General features: G+C 32.6%; 1 protein-coding gene across 5 annotated transcripts in view; it reads right to left on the bottom strand.

Moving 5' to 3' along the window:
- The window catches only part of LOC120342170 (leucine-rich repeat serine/threonine-protein kinase 2-like), a 30,800-nt gene extending 9,646 nt beyond the window's left edge, over window positions 1–21,154 (bottom strand). Inside the window, exons 1-34 of one of the 5 annotated variants that reach the window (XM_039410887.2) lie at window positions 20,885–21,154; window positions 19,997–20,220; window positions 19,402–19,613; window positions 19,028–19,094; window positions 18,257–18,469; window positions 17,531–17,663; window positions 16,785–16,920; window positions 15,887–16,071; window positions 15,210–15,360; window positions 14,994–15,133; window positions 14,301–14,406; window positions 14,099–14,192; window positions 13,314–13,386; window positions 12,838–12,907; window positions 12,183–12,422; window positions 11,931–12,077; window positions 11,363–11,648; window positions 10,615–10,739; window positions 10,402–10,533; window positions 8,636–8,857; window positions 8,172–8,292; window positions 7,189–7,402; window positions 6,591–6,715; window positions 5,860–5,938; window positions 5,400–5,536; window positions 4,806–4,920; window positions 3,695–3,887; window positions 3,326–3,445; window positions 2,840–3,018; window positions 2,185–2,382; window positions 1,444–1,507; window positions 922–1,210; window positions 650–828; window positions 193–401 (exon numbers count right to left, since the gene is read on the bottom strand). In XM_039410887.2, coding sequence (XP_039266821.2) covers window positions 193–401; window positions 650–828; window positions 922–1,210; window positions 1,444–1,507; window positions 2,185–2,382; window positions 2,840–3,018; window positions 3,326–3,445; window positions 3,695–3,887; window positions 4,806–4,920; window positions 5,400–5,536; window positions 5,860–5,938; window positions 6,591–6,715; window positions 7,189–7,402; window positions 8,172–8,292; window positions 8,636–8,857; window positions 10,402–10,533; window positions 10,615–10,739; window positions 11,363–11,648; window positions 11,931–12,077; window positions 12,183–12,422; window positions 12,838–12,907; window positions 13,314–13,386; window positions 14,099–14,192; window positions 14,301–14,406; window positions 14,994–15,133; window positions 15,210–15,360; window positions 15,887–16,071; window positions 16,785–16,920; window positions 17,531–17,663; window positions 18,257–18,469; window positions 19,028–19,094; window positions 19,402–19,613; window positions 19,997–20,220; window positions 20,885–20,961 — 5,255 coding nt within the window. In that variant the 5' untranslated portion in view covers window positions 20,962–21,154. The other 4 variants (XM_039410903.2, XM_039410927.2, XM_039410919.2 and 1 more) reach the window with 4 other exon arrangements.

The following is a 21,154-nucleotide window of genomic DNA, read 5'->3' as shown; positions in this document are numbered from 1 at the left end:
ATTCCAAAGCACACAATGTGAATACACAATACAAGAAATATGGTACTTTAGGGTGAAGGGAGGCGCGAGACACCAAGACTGGTGATCGAGCTGCGACACAACAGCGACAGTGTTGTATGGACAGATGATCTTGTACTTAAAACACTCGAAAATTCTATCCAACTTTGTAAATCATAAATGTATTCATCATACCTAAGCCTCATAAACCTTGGAAAAATATTCAATGCTTCATTGACTGATACATTTTCATTTTCAAAATGCTGAATATATTTGGTGAGACAATTGCCGGTTGCCAGTTCCATTATTAGTAATGGTGTCGGATGAGATTTGTTTGATGACAATAAATATCCAATCAATTTTATAATGCTCGGATGATGAAGTCGAGCAAGCACGTTGAGTTCCTGGAAAGTAATGATTTTGTAGAGCAATATTACACAGCATATGCTCAAATCATATCTATTCCACTCCAGGATAAAATGAATTCACATTCATTAAAATTCGAAACACCTTTCAACCACAATTTCAAAATCATTAATTTGCAAATAGTCAAAAAAGTCACAGTGTGATCTCAAAGTTACATTCTATGGATTTTGAACAATTTACAATTGTATATACTAGTATATACGCTGACAATTACAATAATACTCACAGTTCTCAAGTTCATATATGCAGGGTTACTTGAAACCGAACGAAGTAGTTTAATGGCAACATCAGTCTGCTTACATTTTCCTTTAAACACTGTGCCGAATCCACCCTCACCTAACAAATCTTCTGGTTCTTGTTGAAAAGCAATATCAGATGGATCTAATGCATATTTCTGGTTGAAATCTGAAGAAAGCCAAATTTCATTTTAGGATATAATTTGCCTCTGAAATAATAAACAGACAGGAGCATGCCTCTGCCAATTAATAAAAGTTGAACCTTTCAAAAAAATATCCGGAACCAATTCATCTAATGGCTGTTGTGAATGAGCAGGGCATATTTTAACATTGTCTTCAAAACCGGGTTCAGATACTCTAGAAAGTTCTGAAAACTCATAGAAATGCACATAAGATTCTTCTTCCTCCGTATTCTTGTTTCTATCAGCAATGCATAATGCACAAGGTATATACTGAACAAAGCGTTGTTTCCCTTGAATATCAAAATCCATCAAATCAGGAAACCATTCTTCAATAGTGTTTTGAATATGATCAATAAGCAGTGGAATAACCTGAATAGAAATATGCAAGACATTCTTATCCGTGATCTTAACAATTACAAGGTGCACTATCATTTTAACAAATTCTAACAATTGTCTACAAATTTGGCAAGGTCTAGCATACAGACTTATACCAAAGTTTTTTCAACAATATGCTGGTATTCAGCAATATGCCACATCACATATTGTTGTGTCACCAAACAATTTCTACCGTTTACGAAGATCAATAACTAGTACTTAGGTACCTTGTACTTTTCATTGTTGCTTACAACTATCTCGATGATTGGTCTTGAATCCGATGCAACAGTTCTGAATATAAATAACAGCAAATAAACGGCTTTAATGTCACTGAAGTCACTGAAGAAGACAATCCGGAGCCGAAATTAAAAATCTAACATTAACAATGATATATGTCAAAATCACTCCCAAAACCATTCTACAGGGTGATTAAATGAACAGAACTCAGGTCATTTGGAAGTTGGAACATATTCTAGAGAAAACAAATTTTTCTAGATTACTGAAGCTTTCGGTACAATCATACACAAAGCGAAGTTCAAGTGTCAAATAAATTTTCTTCATTTTCGATAAGTAATTTAGAAATTCATGTATTTTGGTATTTTTTGGCCAGTTTTTATCACTATGTTTAGTATAAAATTCATATCTAATATAGAATATACAAAGTTGTGAATTTGTACAATTATCAAGACTGACACAACCAATTATGGTACTCCCGAAGTATGCGAACCAAGATGGTGGACACCGGAACGTCGTATGGGTACCAGGTTAGGGTTAGGCCATAATTTTATTCCAAATTTTTTTACTTTAGTTCTATTATGAGATCGTGGACTAGCCAAGTGATTCCCTTAGTATTTGTACCTGAAATTATGGCCTAACCCTAACTTAGTACACATACTACGTTCCGGTGTCCGCTATCTTGGTTCACATACTTTGGGAGTACCGCAATTTCTATATACACATAAACACACTTGAAACTTGTCATTTCAGCTGGATCAGGTTCCCTGAGCAAAAACACCAAACATTCGTTCACTATGAATGAAATACCATTCTTCCAGCAATATATAACTGAACTTGCTTTACTTGACAATGAGTCGCTGTAAATCGTCAAAAGACCAGCATTGATATGATGCCAGAAATTAACAGGCACATAATCCAGCTGCAGAAATCTGAAATGCAGAAAGTAATAAAAACTTGCATTTAGTCATGTATCACAATACCCATTCCTTCTTTGACTCCACAGCTATCATTCTATCATTTCAAGTTCGATACAATTGATTGGTTGAAAATAAGCCATTCCTGTATTTGGTACTTTTCTAAATTGCTCATATCAAATATACATATACAGTCAAAACAAATGCCTATAAAGTATTTAAGTTTCAGCATTTTATTTTCTGAATTAGTCTAATTTGATAACAACTCTTAACTGGCTACGTCACCGCCAATCTTTGACAGGACTATAGTTTGAACTACTCGTTGGCATTGTGGGAATAACCAGCCATATATTTAATGTCCCCGTAAGTGCCTTGTAGTATGGGTTAAAGTCAAAGATATTGACCTTGCTTTGATAAAAAAGTTTTATTTTTCTCTACCTTGTGATTAAAAATACTACAGATTCAATCAAACCTGTAAGAATTATATCTGTGAATATTTTCTCCCATAAATCCATGATTGGGAGATTCATCTTGAAAATATGGCACAAAATACTGATCATTGTTTATCAGAAATATCAATCCGCGATTTTGCATGAGACGCAGTAATGCAGAAATAAATCTCCTCTCAGACGAGCTTGATACATTCGTAGCCTGGAATAAAATACTATTCAAAAATTCCGAATTGAATTCAACTGCTAGAACACGGAATCAAGTAGACAATTACATTTAAAACATCAACAACTTCAGTTACATCATTGAAATTAGTCACCACATAGAAATTTTCTTCTAATCTATTCCTTAAGTGATGCCAATATTTAAACAGGCATGGTTTCTTGCTTATAAATTATTTTCATTCGATTTGATCTCGTCTTTTTCAAACCTGAATGCTTAAAAACACTTTCCTTGGCAGCATGGAATGCTGAATGTTATCAAAGTAGTTAAAATTAAACTTTCATACATTTGATGATTCCTTTGTGAAAATATCTCCAATAACTTCTTTTATGATGCTGGTATGAACAATGTATTTGGGAAAAGTACTAGCATTGTTTTCTAGCATTTGTTCGACAGAGTTGAACACCTAAAAATGAGGAAACAATGAATAAAATCATGATGCTAAATTTGTCAGGTGAATGATGCATTTTATGTAGTATTATTAATGAATTGATGAACACCAGTTATTGCCTTATATTGAAACATGATCATAAAAAGAAACATATATTTTCAATTGGTTTGAAAAACTAACAAGGGTTGCTCTTTGTTCGTATTACTCAATAATATTCATTTCTGCAATAGGAATGAATATAAATATAAAAAATACTGAGACAACCTTCTGAAAAAGATCAAGCAGCCACAATGGATTCAGAATAAAATAATTTCGTAATCCATCTCTGGGATCATTTTGATGCCATATCACGCCAACTTTGGTCAGAAAATGAATTGCAGACAGCAACTCCTCACCATCTTCAAGATTTAACCGAAGTTGTTGATGATTTTGGATTGCATCAATCAAACTGCTATAACTGTATGAAAAAGGGAACTTTTTAAGCACAAAGTTAATCAGAAATCAGGTTTTACTACACAAGGGCGCTAATCCTCTCTGCCTTGATATATTTATTCAACCAATTATTTTTTTGAACAGTTAATATATCTAGAATACTCATATAGCAATCAAAATTTGTGGTTTCTGCAATTATGAGCTTTTCTGTATAAACCAACAAGGGTTGTATACCATAGCACAGTGGTCGACAAAGTTTAAGTGAGTTCCAAATAGTAAAATGGAAAAGGTTTCAAAGCCCCACAACCATCATGTTGGTGACAGCTAGCTAGTCTCGGCCAAGATTTTGTTGAAAATTTAAATTCAACCACATAATGAACTTGTTAAGGGACATTTAAGGGTACTGACGGGCACCGGAATGTAGTATGTGTACTAGGTTAGGGTTAGGCCATAATTTTAGGTACAAATACCACAGACTTCACTTAGCCAGTCCCTGAACTCGTAATAGAACTAAAATAAGGAAAATTGGAATAAAATTATGGCCTACCCCTAACCTGGTACACATACTACGTTCCAGTGTCCACCATCTTGGTTCACATACTTCAGGGGTACCAATTTAATTCATACTTAAAACTAGGGAAAATGTAACGATACAAGTCGTTAGCTTGTGCAATTCAAATCATGCAATAAAACAAGCAGAAAAGCAAGTATGAACAGAGCAGAATAGTAGCAATGCCGGTACTATAGTTGGAATGAATGTGATGCATAATCGTTTGATATAGGAACAAAAACCATTCAGCAAAGTATTTATATGTAATGTTAGATTTATAGAAATTTTTCGTGTATTACTGCACATAATTGAAATTTATTGAAGACACACTACAAAATGCTCGGTGGTTCACAGTTTGTCCACTACTGCCATAGCACATTAACAACATCTCACCTTACTACTGGGAAATTGTATAGTTTATGTCTTAGCTCCAATATCATTGCTTCCAAGTCAATGTAATTTTTTGGAACAGGATTAACAAACATTGGAACTCCTTTTACTTTGTAGTCTGAAATAGAAATGAATAAATAACTTCCATATAATTGAGCAATGGTTTTTGAATACACCATATCAACGATATATAAGGTAAATGCAAAGAGTTGCGAATTGATTTTATGTCAAAAAAGAAGCAGAAAATGTAAAATTACCTTTCAACACAGATACTACCAATGCTATCATTTTTTTTTTAAAAAATTTTTTTTGACATGCACTCATTGCAAATTAGGAAATGATCTCTGAGCAAAAGTTACGGGCAACCCTAAAATGACAAAAACTACTGAAACTATAAGGAATTACAGTGTAGAATTGTGCTAGTAAAAACCGACTGATGTGAAACTTAAAGATGTTCATGTTGGTTGAAAGAGATACACTTATTTTCTGAAAGCCATAGTTTCTGAATGCTGATGACTATTGTTAAAAGAAAAAATAGCCCATCGAACACACTAATAATTTACAAATCAGTTTCACAAGTCATTAAAGCTATTCAACCTTCAAGTAGTGATGAAATACAGGTGACAATTTTCTCAACATCTGCAGAATCTGGTAAATTGGAATCAAATTTCAGATGACGAATATAATCAGGACAACCAGGACTTTTTCCAGATAACATTGAATTCAATTCAGATCTAAATAAGAAAACTAAAGGCTAAAAAATGCAAAAACAGGTTATTTTAAACAGTCTTCGACTCATTAACTACTGGTACTACATTATGCTATGGATGTAGCAAGTGTTTTTCACAATGTAAAATAAAAAAGAGAAATAACTATAGCGACAGCATAATAATATGAGGATACATTTTTCTATAACCTCCAGTCTGTCAGCAGTAGCTTGCAACAGGTAGTTTTTCCAGGATGCCAATGTGGCCCATAGCAGAAACGTTTTGCAACCACAGTTGTAAAACAATCCTCCTTTCCCCCATATAATAAGTATAAAAGACAGCACACTTACCCCTTGCCTCTTAAATCGGCACAAAGAACAGGACAGTATGGAGCAAAAGATTGAGCAGCTTTTAATGTTTTCAAAGTTTCTGGATAAAATGCATAAAACTATTTGTAAATTCTCATTTTTTAGGATTGAAAAACCAAAATTCGTCATAATATTTCAGAATTGAAAAAGAAGCATGACTGCATGATTTTATATAATTACTGAAATGATAACAATACTATTGAAATGTTTATTTTTTTATCTTTTTCCGCTATCTATTCAAAAGCCCTAACAAAATTGTTCATCCTATAAGATCACAGGGTTCGTGGGTACTAAGCATTTAGGCAACAAACGGAATAACTTGAAACTTCAGATGGAACGAAAGGAGTAGCTTATTTAAAACAACATGCTGTTATCTAGTTCTTGCAAAAACATTGACAACGATGTAGCCATTAAAAAAATTACTTGCTATTCAAGATGGACATTCTGGTTCTAGCCAGTTTTACCTAATTTCGAACAAATCGTGATTCCTGATCCATCATTGCCCACTAATATAAATAGCCTATATAACATGGGATCAACAACAAGAAAGTTTCTATATTGATTGTGTAATCCTGGCATTACCAACTTTTCAAGAATATTCATTGCGAGTGAGAACAGCATTTTAACATTTAAAGGTATTTCCATAATCCCTAAGCTAAACATGGCTAATGATAAATGTAAACAAAATGAAAATTGTAATATGAATCTAATACCTTCATCAGAATCCTTTGTACAAAAAACAATATAAAGAGCACAATCACAAAAAGTCAATTGAGGATAAGACTTGTAAATTGAATCATCCTTTATATTGACATCACATAATGATATATTGAAACATCTGAGAATAGAACAAAATATTATTGCCTGTACTAGAGGATCAATTTTCAACATATCCTGTACCACAACAATTCAAATATATGGTAGATAGCGATCGGAGACCGCCGAGTTATTGATCTGCGGTTTCGATTCCTTGGCTCTGATTCAATAGCGACACCGCGTGTCCCATCACTAATTTATTGATAACTTGCTAATTATACGACATACAGTAATTCATCCAGAATCAATAGGCTTCTGGAGATATGATGAATGCACATGCAAAATTTGGAGCAGATTCAACCTCGCTTGCGTGAGATATCGCGTAACATACGAAAGTGTCTAACAGACAAACGAGAATAGCGGTTGGAGACCGAAAACTTATCGATCGATGCATGCGCTTCTACTCCATAGTGACACAGTGTGTTCCGTCACCAATTACAATTCAACAACAATTCAATCGATCGCGATCGATAAGTAATGAAGCTGATCATTCACCTTGTATCAGTAGAGAGAGACCAATTAAATATTTGTATTTCGCCTTCAGTAAAACTTGATTTTACTGCTTTTAATCCATATATGTCAGTTAAATATTGCAAAAAAGCTATCCTCCATTCTGAAGGATATCCAATAAGAATTATGGCCTGTTTTAACCTCTCATCAGATTTCTTGAGACGAGAGAAAAAATATTGCAATAAATTCTGTGTGCGACCTGAAAATGACAAATTATTAAACATAGTTTAAAATTGTATATTCAAATTCATATTTTCTGCATGTTCCGAAGCATATTGAGCAGTTGTGCTATGTAGGGTTTATAACAAATAAGAGTTATTGTTGTAGACAGAATGTTCGAGTTTCTATCTATGGCCCCAAAATAGATATAACAAAAACCACTGGCTGTTTCTCAAAACATGAATAATTTACAATATTTTCCATGTGAAGCAGAAAGAAATCTGTCACAATTTTGATCCCAAGACACTGTATTTAGATTTCTGAGTGAAGGCATGGGTGGCCACTAAATCGTTAAGAGTTATTGAGACTATAAATCATTATAGGGTAGAATTGCATGTTAGTAAATACCGATTGACGCGAGACCTAAAGTAGTATGTGTCAACTCGAGCAGAGATAGTGACTTCCACATAATAACCAAAATTCTCAAAAAAAAATTTGACCATCAAATTTTTTTGTCTGGTAAATGCCGAATGTATAAAATAGCAAAAAAAATTTGGGAATCTGATGAGAGTAGTCGAAGGCCTACAATAAAAACGCTAACCACTGTGGAAGAAGGGAAGTGTTTCGGTTTTCAACATTGCTAACCACACACAATAAGATTTCATTCAACTAGGGATAAAAAAAATGCCCAATTTTTCAAATATTCAGTATTTTAAAGATGACTAGAGCCTGTCATCTTTCTCTACGTAAGTGGAAGCTTATAATAATGTTTGAAAGATTAATATTCCAGTATAAAAATCTTAAATCACCTGTCAATATATTGTTATCAATATCCAGTTTATTCCCAAGAAGAGATAAATGGTAAAGCTTTGAAAGTTTGCCGATATCGTTAGGAACATGCGTCAATAAATTGTTTTGCAAATCAAGAACCTAATGATAGAAGGAATAATAATATAACTGTAACATAATATCATGCACAATCTATTTGAACGAAGGGCCAATCCAATATTTCCATTTTCAACAAGAAAAAACAAGATATAAGAATTACAATGAGACAACTGAACAGGAAATAATTTTGCTGGATTGGGATTTGCTGAGTAAATTAGTATAATTTTAAGTACCGTAGGTAAGTTATATAAAGGCTATTTGAATAGGATTGGTTACTTTTGATCTCCCTAACCCAAATGCTTTTTCTATTGAATTTATTTTTTCATAATGCAATTCGCCCGGTTGGAAAAAAATATTGCTCTCAATCAGAAGTTTTCATTCCGACCTCCAAGTTTTTAAGCATTCCTATATCAGCTGGCACAGAAACAAGATGGTTGTTTCCAATTTTAAATGCTCGAAGACAATTCGACCAATATCTCGTAACAGATTTCAAGAAGTCCTCTATATTGAAAATTTTATTATTCGATAAATCCAGATCAACCAGCATTGCAGTGACAGTTGATAAATCAGGAAATGATGATATTACATTATAAGACAAGTTGATGGTCTAAAAACACAAAGCATATTGTATTTGTATTGCAGATTGTCAATACAGAGCAAGGTTAACTAAATGATTTAGTTGTGTTGTAGTAGACCAAAAGGTCTGGCAGGCCCGTATCATTTGGTGTTGAAGAAAGATGCAACTAATATTTCAGAGGGACATAAAACAGTCTAAGATAGATATAAAATATTCTATATGCGGTTTTTTACTTTGCCAATGCAATGAAATGTTCATTTATATTTATTTATTTACAGTTAATGTGTTACAAATACAAAATTCTCAAATTATGCTGAGCATGAGAAACAGGGCACGAGTTAGAATAGTATTCTATGACGTATTCAAAGCTGTTGTTTGAAAGTATACAACATCTCTATATATCACTTTTTTATGCTATGGTATGTTATTTCATTAAAGAACAATTTAACACTCAAAGTAAAAATGCTTTCAATTAATTTCAGTGAGAGTTTTGACTAGAGCTCGACCGATATGTCGGCCGACCGATATATCGGGCCGATATTGCGTGTTTGCCGATATATCGGGCCGATATTGCGTGTTTGCCGATATATCATATCGGCCATAAACCGCCGATATATATCGGCCTCGCCGATACTACTCGGCAAGCGCCGGGCTGCATGCTGCAATGGCTCTCGCCCCTGCGTATAATTCTCTCGCTTTCATTTTGCGTTATAACGGTGTCTCTCCTAATTCCCGGTGTCTCATGATCAGTCATTTCATGCATGGTCATAACTGAAAAGTTATTATCTGGAGTAACAATGACTTTTATAAATTGACGTTTTTGAGAGAGTACACAAGGAGAAAAAGGCAAATTTAGTGACAGCATTAAACAGTGGTTCTATAAATAGAATTGATTGGAAGCTGGTGATTTAGTAATAATAGAAACATGGTACAGGTAGCTCACAGCAATAATGTCAGTTCCGAATTTGTGACCTCCCAAAATTCAATTTTGAATTTCTGGGGAAACAGATTTGTCTATATTGATGGTTGTTTATCATTTTGCTGAAAATTACAAAATAAAAACTTAATCCATAATAATTGGCTAAATAAGGTATTGAGAGTCTCTGGAAACAAAGTTATTAAAAATTTCACATGTAACTGCACATATGCTATCACAATATCGAAGGATCATTATCACGATTTACTTTAAAATATATCAATTTATAATTTTTCAAGGTATATTTAAAAACGTCTGATTAACAATTCTTTTTCCTGGAAATAGCACGGCTAGACTGATATTGAAGTAGCAGGAAAAGTTACAGAATAACATTTGTTCGACCATTAACTGAAGTTAGTTAAATAAAAGTCTTACTGCCATGATAACAAATATTAAAATGGGACTACAGACTCACAAGATGCATCATAAAAGCGTGGCTCAAAATATGATTTATATTAATATCGGCATTGCCATATCGGTTATCGGCCACCAGTTGGCCGATATATCGATATCGGCGTCAAAAAGTGATATCGGTCGAGCTCTAGTTTTGACCTCCCATTTTTGCTCATAGCAGGAGAAAAAAGTGAACAGGACTAACCTTTAACGATTTGAAACCGATCAAACATGACGGAAAACAATTTAATTTATTATGACTGAGATTAATTATACTGAATGACATAATGGCATTCCTTTTTTCACTCAAATCTTCAGTAATCGTCGTTATATTATTCTGAAAAAAAAAAGAAAATAGTTAACCAATAATGATGCTACCCATTCAGATGATGCTATGCTGCTATCAAAATGAGCTTACCTTTGATAAATTTAAATGTTTTGTCGCTGCAAGTTTCATCATAAATGAAAGACTGATGCTTTCAATCGAATTGTTACTTAAATTTAAAATATCAGAAATGAATATGTCCTTGCCAGAATCAAGTTCTGAATACAAATTGTAAATAAGTTCAAATACTTTATATTGACATATTTTATGACATGCAAGATGTTGCAGACAAAAAAATACTGTTTTTGTAAACCTAAAATTGCTGGAGATGGGCCTAATGAGATTTGGGTCGAATAGCACGAAGCTTCTTTTGAATATGGTCAAAGACTACATGGTATAGGCTTTAAAGCAAATATATTTACAAAATGCCACATACATCCCATGTCACCTTCAGCTATTATCCAATTTTCTACTAGCAAAGTTTAATAATGTAATGTAAATGGATTAAAATAAACAAATTTGATGCAGGGTGGAGATTGTGATGCTTTTATTTTACCGAAGTCGCCCGCACTAGTTACGCTGAACATAATGAAATGAATATGCAGAGACATTCTGAATGCTTGTATAAGTCATGAATTGTATTTTTTTTACGAAACTCAAAAATCATTATCTGCTGAAAGATGGGGCTTTTAACAAGTGGGGAAATCAGACAACTGGTCGGACTCAGGTATTGTTTCATGGGAATTTCTGATATTGAATCCTCCTCCTTTTTTGAAAACCCTGAATCCACCCCTGTATATATATATATATATACAAAGTAAAGAGATCTGCAAAGACTCACCAGGCAAAACCTTTATTTCATTGTGGGATAAGTCCAATATTTTTAGTATTTTCAGCGCTGAGCACAATTTGTATGGAAATTGGCAGATTTTATTGCCTGACATCTTTAATGTTGATAAATTCTGATGAGCAATCGTTGAATGAAAATTGAAATTCTCCCAGCAATCATCTATAGCATTGCAACTAACGTCCAACAAAACGAGTTGATGGCAATGAATAAGTATTGAAATGGGGAATTGTGACAAGCAACAGTGATCCAATTTCATCTCTCTGACATTTTGCATTAGCTGAATAAATAAATAAAAACTCACAAATCAGCATAGCAGTGAAGGTACAGTCATAAAATGGTGAAGGTATTTAGTATAGAGAGAATAATCATATCTTTTTTAATTGAGCATTACATAAAGTGTCTTTCAATTTAAACAATCTAATTATAAAAGAATTTGAAGAATTTAATATTTTACATTGCAGTCAGATAGCATAGCCATAAATTTTCAGGCAAGAAATCTTAAGAATACATTAAAATTTGTTTGGCCGAATAAAGATATCTACCGTAGTCAATATATTACCTCTGTCATAGAACATGGAATGTGAGTCAGAACATTATGTCCGCAGATAAAGCTTTCTAAATTTGACAATGTCAATCTACATTGATCCATTTGTGAAAGAAACATGAGAGATTTCAAGTCATTATATGAGATGTCCATTCTGGTTACCTTAAAAATTTTAGTAAACATTTAGTTTTTAAAAAAGACAACATACTGAACTCGAAAAACTAATTTTCAAAACCCTCTTTTTTGAAAGAAACAGTTCAAATTTACATTTCTGCTATCTCTGTGATCATCAAACAAATCAGTAGAAAGGCATGTTTTTCCAGAAATGTTGACACTGTTTAATATTCCATGACACATTTCACATAATGAATGTTCATTATTGTCTTCAATTGCATCGATTACATCAAAGTTAGATTCAAAAGTAAACGGCTTCTCATCATCAAACGATATATGCAAATGATCACAGAAATTTACTTTCTTATCTTCACCATCAATTGATTTTTTATTCTAAAAAAAAATAAATTAGGTCAAAGTATAGGAGTATGATGTGAAACTGAAAACAGTAATATTTAAATAGTAGTCAAATTAAACGCCATCAAAACAGTGCAAAACTTGAAAGCAATCTCAAATTCAATTCATCATATGGATTGATGAAACTGATCCAGTTCATCACCTTGAACTGTCAGTTTTTACTCGATGACTCGCTTGCTTTGCCAAACAGGTTCGAATTATTCGAATTCAAGGATTTGATGAATGACATTAGCAAATATCCTAACATGGTCACATATTTACTTCAAGTATTGAAATATATATATTATATTTCATTCATGTAATAAGCCAATTTACAACTTCACATTCAATGTAGAACAATTTCCAGACTGCCAAGCCTTTATTGAAATCAAATTCATTCAAATCAACAAACCTGTATACAAGAGCAACAACATTCAAACATGGGTTCCATCCAATTATTAGTTGTTAATTTATTGGCAGCACTATGAAAAAGGAAAAATGTGAGTATAATGAAAATACAATAGTTTCAAATTACAGCCACATAATTGATTTTAACCACTTGGTAACTGAAAGTGGAATGAATTTCATGTCTTAAAATTCCACCAACTTGTTATGAACAAAATCCGGAAACGTCATTGGCATACAATCACATATTTGAAGGCCATTGCTTAGGGAAAGCTAGTGCAATAATATCTTATGTTACGAGGTTAAATACAAATTCAGAAATCTGTGAGTTAAATTATTACCACTGGCCAGTTACGCAGAAGATTAATAAACTTTTGAGTATTTTTTTAATCTGCTTCATTTATATTGTAAAGATTATTAGTGAATAAAAAAGTGAACATAACAAATAGAACCAGTTACTTTGAAAGAACTAATCGTACATACCTTTCACTAAGAACATCAACGGCATCAAAGTATTTGTTTTCAAGTATTTCAACCAATTCAGTTGTACAGTTTTCTGACAAAAAAAAAACAATTTTTTTAAAAAATTTAATTTGCTCTGCATGGTACTAACTAAAACTTTAAAATTTGCATCCAACAATTTCTTTTTTAGAAATTAGAAAACTATACAATGAGCAGAAGCATACGGTAAGTGAAATTGTAATATAATGAAATTTCTGAGCTGATAGGAGAAACATCACAAAGGTTGCCAATTCTATTTGAAGAGGAACTCCAGGTAAAGCAGAAAGACGGTTTAAAATCAATTTTGTGAAACATAATATGTCAAAATAGTGAGCTAGATAGAGACAATCTAGATGTCAAAAGACAACCTAGGTGTCAAAGAGGTAAAAACATAAAAAATCAGAAGAATAACTTAGGTAGTCATTTTCCCATTTAGTTTTGCTGTCAAATTCATCCAAAAAAATAGCATTGTCATGAACATTTAGTCAGATTATTGACATGAAATTCTGTTCCGAGCATGATTAATCTCTTCAATTTAAGACAAGATTATGTTTATTGTACATAATAGGAAAAACGTAGTTCAATTTTGAGATTTACTCCTACAAATATTAATTTTTTTAAAAATGAGCTAAAAAATGGAATGTACCAATTGGCTCTTATAAATTCGAAGACCTATCGTTTACAATTGGAATTTATGACAAGACATTGATTGATTGCGGGAAATAGAATAAGCTTGGAACAACAACCCAATCATTATTTCCACTAACCCGGCGTCCATACAGCATTCAATATATGAAGTGATAACTTGAATCCTGATTTTACTGGATTGGACGAATATTCACAGTGTATTCGATGTGTTTCCTGTAATATGAGAAAGAGAAAAAGTCAGTTTGGGATTCATCCAGTAAAATCTTTCATTGCACAAATAACAAAGAAAAAGATGAAAGCTCTGGGTCACAGAATTCTCACCTCACTCATTGGAGTATATGCTATCTTCAATGAACGTTGACTCAATTCTTTCATATTCAAACGTTTCCAGTCAACAATATTCTGCTCTCCATGATGAAATAAAAATCTGAAAATATTTAGCCATAATATGACTTTCAAAATAGTCATGAGTCATGACACTGACAGCATTCCCAATCCATCATATGGAGCAATATTAACCTTCATGACGATTCCAAATAATTTTTATTGTGTGGTTTTGATATAAATTCAGATCGTTGACGAAAAAAATAGTAATTAAATAAGACAAAAGCGATAAGTGCATTGATGAACGAGAATGAAAATAAGTGTTAATAAGTGAAAAACAATAATGAATCCCATTTTAAAATATTTTTAGAAGGAAGATTAGTTACCGTAGTTTAAAACAGTAGCACAAACCTGTGAGTAATTCCATTTTTGGGAATCGTGGGGATGCTTGTGGAAAACAAAATAAAAACACAAAGTAAACAAAATGAATGAATATTATCACACAATAAAGCAAGCAAGCGTACTGTACGGTACTCTGAAAAACTCACAAATGAATGTAACATTCGAGCTCAGATTTAAATATTTTCCTAAAATTGTATAGACTTCAATGCTTGAATATAACTTTGCAGCATGCTATAGATGAATAACTGAAAAAAAAAAAATAGCAGAACAAAGCAGATAGATACATACCGGAGCAAAAGACCAATAACGATAGAATCTCTTGTATCCATTGTGAAAATATATCTTAAGCATGCTTTTATATCATCCAGATTGATTTTTTTAATCCCATGCAAAAATAATAAGTGCTCTAGGTGTAACATGCAATCCACCTTTAACATAGAAACAGTGTGTTCAGGCAAAGAATATTTGCTTTTAAAACATATCTCCTCTAGAATGAATTCGTACCAAACATATTTGAGATGTTGAACATGCTTTCATAAGCAAGGATGTTTCTCCTTCAGTTCTTTTAGCAAGGATGTCACCACCAAGAAATTGTAGACATGATATTACAACTGGATTATGTGAAGATGAAAGATGAGAAGAGGCAATAGATTCACTAAAAATGACAATCACTTAAATCATGATTTCATGATTCTCATGGAAATAAAAAGAGTAATGAATCATCCAAGTTAGTACAGGGTGTCAGTTCTAAATGTCTCTTGAGCTTGCATAACAGTTGAATTATTATGTTGAATTAATTATTATGTTGAATTGAACCTTTGAGAACCTTATCACTCAATAATTTTATGAAGTGTTAATAAAACCGCCAATATCTAAATTACCGTCCTCGTACCATCCTGTACAAAAAAAAAAAATTTTTTTCCCTACCGTGTCTTTCCTAGAATTCTACTCATACATTCAGAAAGTTCTCTTGCAATTAAAATTTTGTTATGAAGTCAGTCCAATTTTTCTTTAATACACCATTATTTGCCCACCATTACTTGCTTGAAACACATCTAAGTTCTCTCATCCGAAATACAGGACTTTATAAACAACCCATATATTTTGAGTATGGAAATCATGCAAGGAATTTGAAATTAGGACTGAGCTCTGTGCATAATACGAACAGAATACAAACTAACCAGTGTTTTGGGTTTGAAGTGAATAATCGAATTGTTGACAAAACATGATTTTTTATATCTTCCTCATCATCATAGAATGATATTTTATTGTTTTTATCAACATCTGCAAATATTTGTATGAGATCTTTTGGAATTCCAGCATTGATCATATTCAAAGTTAGATCGCCTGATATGAAAATGACAGCCTGAAAGATAAAATACCATAACATCAGTTTCAAATTTATTTTTATGATTTCCAATTCTTCGGATATTTGATAAATCAATTTCAGATCTTCTAAATACAATCGAAATTGAACAATGAAATTTATATTTGTGTCATAACTTATGTCATATACAATATTAAAGTTTCTATAAATGCTTTCCAAAACAATTAATTTTTTTTTGTGGAAACCTCAGTAATGCTGTTAGTTTTTAGTTTGATATATTTATCTTTCGCTCCAGAAGTATGTGCACCAATATGGAGGTAACTAATTTTGTTCACCTACTTTACATCAAGTTGTATAAAGGGACTGAAACCTATGGGCAGGGGGTATATTCACTTGGCTAGCACAGACATTCCCCGAACTCATAATAGAACCAAAGTAAGGAAAATCCGGATAAAATTCGGCCTAACCCTAACACATACTATGGGAGTACCTATCTTTCTATTATAATCATTTGCTATCTGCTCTGAAAAGGCTCTGTATAGGCAGCCACTTCTAGGTAATGAGCTAAGATAGTTTGAAAGAATCGGAATCTTCCAGTTTCGGTGATTGGCTACCCAATTTGTTACACACTGGATGGGATGGCGAGCTTGGGATTCGAACGCAAGACTTTAACCTTCAATGCCATTCCAACACTTTCTCCACTAGGTCACATACCAGCATCCACTAGAATTCCCTCATTTTTTGATACCAACCTTAATAATCTCACACACCGAAATTAAAATATCAGCACAGTGCGAGTAACTTGCCAACGAACAAGATAGCACATGAATCAGCATTTCATATTTTGAAAGCAAGATAGTTGGCAGTGACTCGGATTCCTCAGAGCATCTGAAAAGTACATTAGGATTCGATACTTCTCAAGTTTTTTGCAATTATACAAAGAGTACAAACTCATACATTCCAACAAAAATAATAGGTTACTATGTACCAGAACATCATTTTCAAGCAACTTATAATACTCGAAAATTAATATAATGATTAATAATACTGTAAATCAATATCATTGATTGCAAAAACAAAACTGATTAGGTAACATTTGACCTTGGGCAAACCACAAATAATTGTCACAGTTTGGATAAATTATACCAACCAGTCACAAACATATTAATCCAGATTTTTTGGCGTTCAAATTTCTAACACGTTCACTACCCATTATCATAAAAAATTTCAAATTTTGCTCAAACTTTATATAAATTCATTTTTGTCTCACCTTAATTGCCATATCTACATTTACCTACCAAAGATTTAACAATCTAATCACAATAAACAGAAAATCGCAAGAGAAAGAGGGAATTGTATCAAATGTGTGAGAAATTTTATATCGTTTCTAGCTTGTTACAGGTATGGTCTCTCTCCACAAGATCCACCAAGTTGGAATTCTAAATAAAACTAAATGAATAAATAATGCTTTATTATTGAATACAACAAATATTCTTACATGGATTTGAAAAGTAACATCTTTAATACCATAGATCCCCATAGCTGTATTTCTTTGCAAGTGAAATAATGAAAAATAGCATGCAATGTTGTATCAAATGCTCCTTCTGTCCACAACAACTCATATGCCCCATCTATAAAATAACACAATCTGGAAAATGAATTTATACCAAAAATAAGGTTGAAGGTAAGGTAATTAGACAAACCTAGTAGTAACTAACTACCATAACATATCTATTCTATACCAATTAGAAATCAAAGTTGCTGGAATAGTAAAAGCTCAATTGAAAAAGGACTCAAGAGTCATGAAATGCATGAACTTGGCTCACACCCAGTTCTGAATCTCGGTCCATACCTAGTATGTACACTGCACACTGAAGTTAAACATAATCATGAATTTTCAAACCATGCAATGCACCTGTTTGATTAATCCTGCAAATATATGATATCAAGCAGATTAATTAGGCAGAACCTCCTCTAACATTGCACTCACTACCCATCCTGCAACTCCATTTTCTAGTTGTCTTGGATAAAAACATGAGAGGCCGCCTAGTGTTTATAGCAGGACAAATAAACTGGCTGACCTCTAATTGTGGATATCAACCCTCGCTAATATACAACAAAGACGGAATTACTATCAGTAAAAATCTTCTCTTTCGCGAGACCGGCTAAGCAGTAGGATAATCTACCTGAAGAGTTGGCCCAATATTTTATCATGAGAACTTACTGATTTCCATAAGAACATATAGACACTTCAATCCAAAAACTTGAACCGTGTCCGAATCAATCAAAAGGCTGTTCATCAGTTTCAAAATGGTAATTAACAAGGAAGACTCAAGTTTATGGCTTGAAGATTTTCCTGCAGAAAGAGGTAATTCCTGTACGAGACATTGCTGTCTCCAAACACAGCGCAGATAATTATAGTGATCGGATTTCCTACCTGAAAATAATATTCAAAACTGAATCATCATCATCATATCGGGTGAGTGCCTCGGGCCGACAAACGAATGGAAACAAACAAAAAATACATATGTTTTACGCATAGTATATTTTTCAGAATAATTGAAGAACAGACCATAGCATCAGAAGTATATTTCTAATGAGAATAAAACAATTACCCTACATTAATTAGGTTTTCAGGGGAAATACCAAGGGTCCTGGTGCAGGCACTACACCATAAAAATTGTGGCAAAAGTTCAGATGAAATTGTAAATGGTGCAAACTTATTCTATCTATGGAGTTGTACAAAAAAATAAACCCAATTTGGTATGATATTGGTACTGTAAGTACGGTATATAGCAGGGCAAGATCACAAAGGGCTATGTTAAATTTATTTATCCAACAAAAACATAAATTTCTCCTACAAAAATTCAATGATTTCAGACTAATTTTTCAGAACAATCATTTTTAGACATTGACAGATATTAAAGAACGTTTTCATCACATTAAAAAATCAAAACCAAGTCAGTGTTTTTATGCCAGTATGTATCCCAATCACCTTTTCCGATCAAGCAACTCAATAGTTCTAAAGCTACAGCATGCAGTTGAAAAGATGTAGATTTTACCTGTGAAAATAATCTAGTCTTAATAATAATGTCTAAATTTGAAAAAATACAGAACGAACACTAATAGATTGTCAGATCCAAAAAAATACAAATCTGAATCATTCGGTATCATGTAAAATTTTATATTACTCAAATTGTATTCGATGAACTTTTGAACATTTCGTTAGAGTTCCATTAGTTTCTCATTTTTTACACCAAATTTAATAATCTCTCTTGATGCTCCAATAAAATAAATATCCACACAATAATTTCAAACATTTTCGATACTATTCTCCATAATAAATAATAAAAGGAAAAAACATCTCACTTGTAAGTTATTTGCTATAATGTACATGATATCCACCTCTGCACATTTAACAATATTAGCAGAGCAATCGCGAGTCATTTCCAACAAAAGTTGTAAACAGCAGAATTCAATTCCTATAGACTGCATTGTGTCATTGCTGGCAGACTTTTTATCTTTGCTGCTCAAACCAATATAGTGCTGCTCCATGATACGAACAAGATTATGATAAACACCTATAAACGGGATTAAATAATTGTTGAATCAAGTGGCATGGGTAAAGAAATGAAGATTCTGATTCCTAATTAACTGCCAATTGACAGTAGCCAATTCTCATTGTGCATTGCAATATGTACAAATTCAAGTTGCTAAAAAAAATAGAACAAAAGATAAATTTGAAAAACAATATATCCAACTAAATTATAACATCATAACGGCAACACAGTGTTACAGTTATAACATGAAGCAAATTATTGTTGCAAGTTTTCCATATTCTGGCAAAAGATGAAACCAAAGCTTATCAAAAAATTTGATAAAATATATATATATATGTAGCATAAGATTTCTGACAGTAGAGACATTAGTATATTTAGAAAATAATAAAAATTTGTTAATTTACCAGACTGTCCGAGTATTGGCTTCAAAGAAGGAAAACACTTTAGCAGAGTGATCAAGACATCAGATGCTGGTTGGAATATTATCACCTCATTATGATAATACAATAATATTGTGACAAAAGAGTTGGCAATGTAAGTGGTGAAATCTTTTTGATCATATTCATTATATATTCCATCTTCTTGTAAACACAGTAAATTTGCGTTGCCATCCGAATCTTGGATCATTCTGAACAATGCATTAACTGGTTAATTTAAAAAACTAACAATTACAGAATTACTCATTTTATGAACTTCAAAAGACAATTCACCTATGACAACAAAAAGGACTAAAATATTACCATTTCACAAGCCAAGACTATGGAAAATAGAAATAACTTAAAAGTAGAATATTTAAAACCGCAATACTTCGATTCCATATTAAGATTTGCGCTCCAATGTCTGAAATTGATAGTTAGTGATACAAAAACATATCATTTAACCAATGATAAGAATAGAGATTAAAAATGTAGTTTCAAGTTGATTCAAATTTCTGTATTTACTCCAAGCAAATATGAAAATTACGATACAATTCTGTTGAGAAATATTTTAAGTGATGTGAGCAGATTTGATAAAGAGGATTGTCAAATACTGAAATATGCAAGGAGTGTGTTTCATTTTTTTCCCTCCTGCTCAAACTCTTCTCCACAGCGCAAGAAAGCCCAATCTATGTCTTATTACAATAATATAAAAATAGGTTGCTGTAAAATTTCATGTTTCTCTTTGTCTTTTATTATACCTGCATACAGTAATCCAAAATCCAAAAAACAAACAAAAAAAAACAAAAAGACCAGACAACAATAAAACAATACACAACGGCAACATTAAGACAATGCATAAACGAAAAAACATACTTTCTGGCACTTTGTAACAATAATACAAGTTCTTCTTGATTGTCTGAGCATCTTAATTTAGCTAAAATATCTTCCATAATAAAATATTGCTTAAACGGACATACCAGTACCAGTACCTGGAATAACCTGGGCACAGAAAGTGGTTCTCAATTATCCGTTTGTGAAGTTGCGCAGCGCCCTTTTGCTTTTACAACAACTTTTACATATTACGGTTTTACGAATGTTTACAAAACAAACTTCAAAAACTTGCATTAACACCCGCTAGGTGGC

This window comes from Styela clava, chromosome 1, assembly GCF_964204865.1.
Source record: "Styela clava chromosome 1, kaStyClav1.hap1.2, whole genome shotgun sequence".
In the NCBI taxonomy this organism is placed as follows: Eukaryota; Metazoa; Chordata; class Ascidiacea; order Stolidobranchia; family Styelidae; genus Styela; species Styela clava.
The sequence above is the reverse complement of the archived record's forward strand: the minus strand, read 5'-3'. Positions and strand labels throughout refer to the sequence as shown.